At 52.6% G+C, this 4982-nt stretch overlaps 1 protein-coding gene across 1 annotated transcript; it reads right to left on the bottom strand.

Annotated features, from left to right (window-relative positions):
* Positions 1-1104: 1104 nt before the first annotated feature.
* LOC144296879 (tubulin alpha-1B chain) lies at positions 1105-4746 on the bottom strand. Its single transcript, XM_077870190.1, has 4 exons — positions 4586-4746; positions 2932-3154; positions 2643-2791; positions 1105-2264 (listed from the first exon to the last, which is right to left on the bottom strand). Exons 1-4 carry the CDS (start codon positions 4586-4588, stop codon positions 1284-1286), a joined length of 1356 nt encoding a protein of 451 aa, XP_077726316.1. The 5' UTR covers positions 4589-4746; the 3' UTR covers positions 1105-1283.
* Positions 4747-4982: the final 236 nt, after the last annotated feature.

Here is a 4982-nt window from a genome sequence, read left to right as displayed (position 1 = left end):
TCCCCTGGGACGTGTGGTGGCTGCATTTGTGTTTTGTTGTGCTCGGCCTGCAGTGCTACCCAACAGAGCTTTCTCTGAAATACCTAGGAAAATCATTTTTCAGGAGCTGAAAACTATTCTGTAAATTTTTAGGGGGAAAAAAACCTGGGAAACTTTGGTACTCTTTTTAAACCTAGGATCAACATCCTCAGCAGACCTTAATAGTCCCTATACTTTCTGAATTTCAAATGTGCATTTTTTTAAGGTTAAACTTTCTATTTGCATCCTGTCTGCCCATCTCCTAATCCTTTAGATGTAGCCAAACTAAAACACTTGGAAGAAGGTAAACTATGCCAGGTGCCCTAAATTGTATTTTTACCCTAAACTACAAATGTTGCCACTTTACCCTGTCAAGCAGCGCTTTTCCACATTCATGTCCTATCTTTTTAAACCCACAGCTTATTTGGTTTTCTCCTCTTAGGATTTTTTAAGATTTTGAGAGAGCAGAGGGAAGAAGTAGACTCCCGGTTGAGCAGGGAGCCTGCAGAGGGGTTTCTCCCTGTAGACTAGGACCATGACCTGGGCTAAAGGCAGAGATTTAACCGAGCCACCCAGGAACCCCTCCTACTAGAATTTTTGTTCATTAGCAGGAATTACAACCCCACAACCTCATCATGCTCAAATGTTCCTCTAGCCATTTTTCTGTAATAGGGTTATTTTTAAACTTAAGTACGTTGGTAGGTTAGGAAACTCCCTTAAAACAGGAGTCATGAAAAAAAAAAATACAAAACAGGAGTCATGGACTTGTAGGACATTTAAAACTTTTTATACCTAAGTCATCATTAATTAACCCGTCATTTCAAAGGCTAGTTTAGCTCTGGACTAACAGGACTTTTAAAATACATTTTCTAAGGCCTTTATGAGCTAGAGGCTAACACTGGTTGAGGTGATCAGTTTGAGAATACAGCTTTTATTTTCCAGTTCAGTGTGCTCCCTTTTCTTCCCAGAGGTGGCTACACAGAAAACCAGGATCCTTGGCATTATCACCATATCTTCCAGATGTAGATGAGTGGTAGTACATCTTGAATTGGAGAAAGTAATTTAGAAAAAAAGCAGACGTTCAACTTTCTTTCTTAAAGCCTTTACTTTGAGACATGATGGAATAAGTGACAGGTACACATGGAGAAGACATGATCACAGTTAAAACTGAAGACAATCTAATCAGAAAGCTTTAATGCCTGTCAGCTAACGTTGAAAGCTAAAGGTCTGAGTGTGACATGCTGCAGGGCTGAAAGGAATGGTATTTAGTATTCCTCTCCTTCTTCTTCACCCTCTCCTTCAACAGAATCCACACCAACCTCCTCATAATCCTTCTCCAGGGCAGCCATGTCCTCACGGGCCTCAGAAAACTCTCCTTCCTCCATGCCCTCACCCACATACCAGTGAACAAAGGCACGCTTGGCATACATCAGGTCAAACTTGTGGTCCAGGCGAGCCCAGGCCTCAGCAATGGCTGTGGTGTTGCTCAGCATGCACACAGCTCGCTGTACTTTGGCCAGGTCTCCACCGGGTACCACAGTGGGAGGCTGGTAGTTAATGCCCACTTTGAAGCCAGTGGGGCACCAGTCTACAAACTGGATGCTGCGCTTGGTCTTGATGGTGGCAATGGCAGCATTGACATCTTTGGGAACCACATCACCACGGTACAACAGGCAGCAAGCCATGTATTTACCATGGCGAGGGTCACATTTCACCATCTGGTTGGCTGGCTCAAAGCATGCATTGGTGATCTCTGCTACAGAAAGCTGTTCATGGTAGGCTTTCTCAGCAGAGATGACAGGGGCATATGTGGCCAGAGGGAAATGGATGCGGGGATAGGGCACCAGGTTGGTCTGGAACTCCGTCAGATCCACATTCAGGGCTCCATCAAATCTGAGGGAAGCAGTGATGGAGGACACAATCTGGCTAATAAGGCGGTTGAGGTTAGTGTAGGTTGGGCGCTCAATATCGAGGTTTCTACGACAGATGTCATAGATGGCCTCATTGTCTACCATGAAGGCACAATCAGAGTGCTCCAGGGTGGTGTGGGTGGTGAGGATGGAGTTGTAGGGCTCTACTACAGCTGTGGACACCTGGGGGGCAGGGTAGATGGAGAACTCTAGCTTGGACTTCTTGCCATAATCGACAGAGAGACGTTCCATCAGCAGGGAGGTGAACCCAGAACCAGTTCCCCCGCCAAAGCTGTGGAAAACCAAGAAGCCCTGAAGACCCGTGCACTGGTCAGCCTGTTAGAAAAAAGGAATAGAGAAAACCTATTACTGCTCTTTGCTATATCATCATAAGTACACAGATTTCCACTTTTCATACAGCTCCAAGAATATAGATCTTATTTTGACAAGAAATGCTTTTAAATACATGTAGGCCTTCCTAGACTTTCTAAGCATTTCTTAATTAAAAATATCTTCATTAGTATTTGTAAAACAGCACCCAAGTAGTTCAGGTTTCAATTGAATTAAAAAAAAAAAAAAACTGTAAAGGAGTAGTTCACCTCACTCCATTACATTTCAATTCTGCATTTGAAATGAAAAAAACAAAACAAAACATCGTATCTCAAATGTCTTCCTTCGGATCCTTATTTACTTTATTCTTGAGAATAAACATACCAGTTTCCGAATTCGGTCCAAGACAAGGTCAATGATCTCCTTGCCAATGGTGTAGTGCCCTCGGGCATAGTTATTGGCAGCATCTTCCTTGCCTGTGATGAGCTGCTCAGGGTGGAAGAGCTGGCGGTAGGTGCCAGTGCGAACTTCATCTGGAAAAGGAAAACAAGGTGGCCACCCATCACTAACAACCTGCATGACCCTGCTCAGCCCCAGGCTGTCAGTGGAGCCTCAGACAGACCTCCTGCCCCAGTGCCCCGGGAGCTCACTTGGGTTACTGAGGCCAACTCACCAATGACTGTGGGCTCCAGGTCTACAAACACTGCCCTGGGCACATGCTTGCCAGCGCCTGTCTCACTGAAGAAGGTGTTGAAGGAGTCATCTCCTCCCCCAATGGTCTTGTCACTTGGCATCTGGCCATCGGGCTGAATGCCGTGTTCCAGGCAATAGAGCTCCCAGCAGGCATTGCCGATCTGGACACCTGCCTGGCCAACGTGGATCGAGATACACTCACGCTGCGGAAAAACAGATAAAAATAAAAATCAGTCTTAAACTAATCTAGTAATGACGGCAAAGCAGAACAAAATTCTTGTCATTTCTACAAACTTCCCCCTCTAAAACTAGTTAAAACACAATACTTTTAGATCTCTAGGGGGGAGAATCCCTTTGCTTTTTGCTCTGCATCGCTTTTAACGAATTTCTGTTCCCCACCTCTATTGGGAAGGCCCTTTTTTCCAGAGCGAGAGAGCTTAGTCACAGCTTCCTCCTTTGGAGGATGAAGATAGATAGCCATTCATCCAGGGCTCGGGCCTCTGAATGCCATTTTAGACTGGGCAGCCAGATTTCCGGGCAGCTCCCATCACAGGAAGCACGTGGCCAGAGCAGTGCGGAGGAAACGTCTGGCCGCAGGGACAAAGGGCGGGGCTTTGCGGCACAGGATGAATGAGCAATTCAGGGAGTGCGCGCGCCCGCGCCCCTCTGCGGCCGGCGGGGCCGCGCAGCTGCAGAGACACGCCGCAGCCACGTCTGCAGAAGGTCTGCCTCCGCCAACCCTCTTCCGCTTCCCCAGGCGTTGGGCTCAGCCCAGCACCTCCACATCTGTCTGGGCAGGGCAGGGGATTATCGGCGGCCCAGATCTGGAGCAAGATCCGATTTCCGTCCCCTCGGAACGCCTCACCGCCACCACCTGCTCCTACACGCATTCCTAACTCATACCGAGTTAAGGACAGATGGTCTCTAGAAGCTGCTGGGAGCTAATTGTCCCGATACCCTGACGTAACGCAGCACACTGACAAGGAGCTGTTCTCCTCCACATTCATCTTACGGCTGTCGTTGAAAGAAAGAAAAAAATAAATAAAAAAGGAAAACTCAGGCTACCAGGAGCCACGCCCTACAGCGGCAGGCCCGCAGCGACCCGGCGCGCACGCGCAGACTGCAGGGGCGGTCTCCCGCCTCTCCCTGTGGCGGGAAGGTAACGGTCGCGCGTGCGCTTTTGTGTCCGGCTCCTTCCCGCCTCCGCGCTCCTGGCAGAGGAGGAAGTGAGGGCGTGCAGAGCCCGCGCGCGCGCCCGCCAAAAGCGGGGGAAGGAAAGGGGGGGATGGGAACGCGCGGGAAAAAGGCTGTAGGGTCTCGGGCCGCCGCCGCGCGAGGTAAGGGCGAATGGAGGTAAGGGCGAATGGAGAACCCCGACCACGGTCTCGGGAGCCGGCGCCCGGCCATCCTCTCCCACAGTCCGAGACGAAAACGCGGCGGCCCCCCCCCGTCCTGGCCCCAGCTGTTCTCACTGCTCCCGCCCTCGCCTAGCCTCTCGCCTTCCCAAATCAGGGCGCTCATCTCCGGCTGGCGCCCCCTCACCCACCCCCGCCCCCGCCCCCGCCCCGAGACCGCCAGGCTCGCTTCCCCCGGTCTTCCAGGGCAAGGGGCGGCGCCCCGAGCGGCCCACTCACCATGGTGGCTGCGGGGTAGCAGGCGCAGGCGACAGGAGCAGACACCGGGTCCCGGTTACCGTCCCCGACAAGCTAAGAGTCGAGGTAAGTAACGCACTGAGGCGGGGGCGCCGCCGGAGCCTCTTAAGTAGCGGTCCGGGAGGGCGGGCGGGCCCGGGCGGTGCCACGGCCGCGGGCCCCTCCTCCCGCCCGGCGCGCCCACTCGGCGCCCGGCTCGGCCGCCGCAGAGGCGGGCTCCTGGCCCAGGGCGCCCCCTCCCCCCGCCCCCCCCCCCCGCGCGCCGGCCGTGCGGGGCGGGGTCCGCCGCGCCTGCGGACAGCGAGCTCGGGTGCTGCAGTCTGCGGCGCATGGCTGCCGGGGCCCGGGCGGGGGGCGGGCGCGGGTTCGCGAACCAGCA

The sequence above is a fragment of the Canis aureus genome, chromosome 25 (genome assembly GCF_053574225.1).
Source record: "Canis aureus isolate CA01 chromosome 25, VMU_Caureus_v.1.0, whole genome shotgun sequence".
Lineage (NCBI taxonomy): Eukaryota > Metazoa > Chordata > Mammalia > Carnivora > Canidae > Canis > Canis aureus.
Note: the sequence above shows the minus strand (reverse complement) of the source record. Positions and strands in the feature narration are given on the sequence as shown.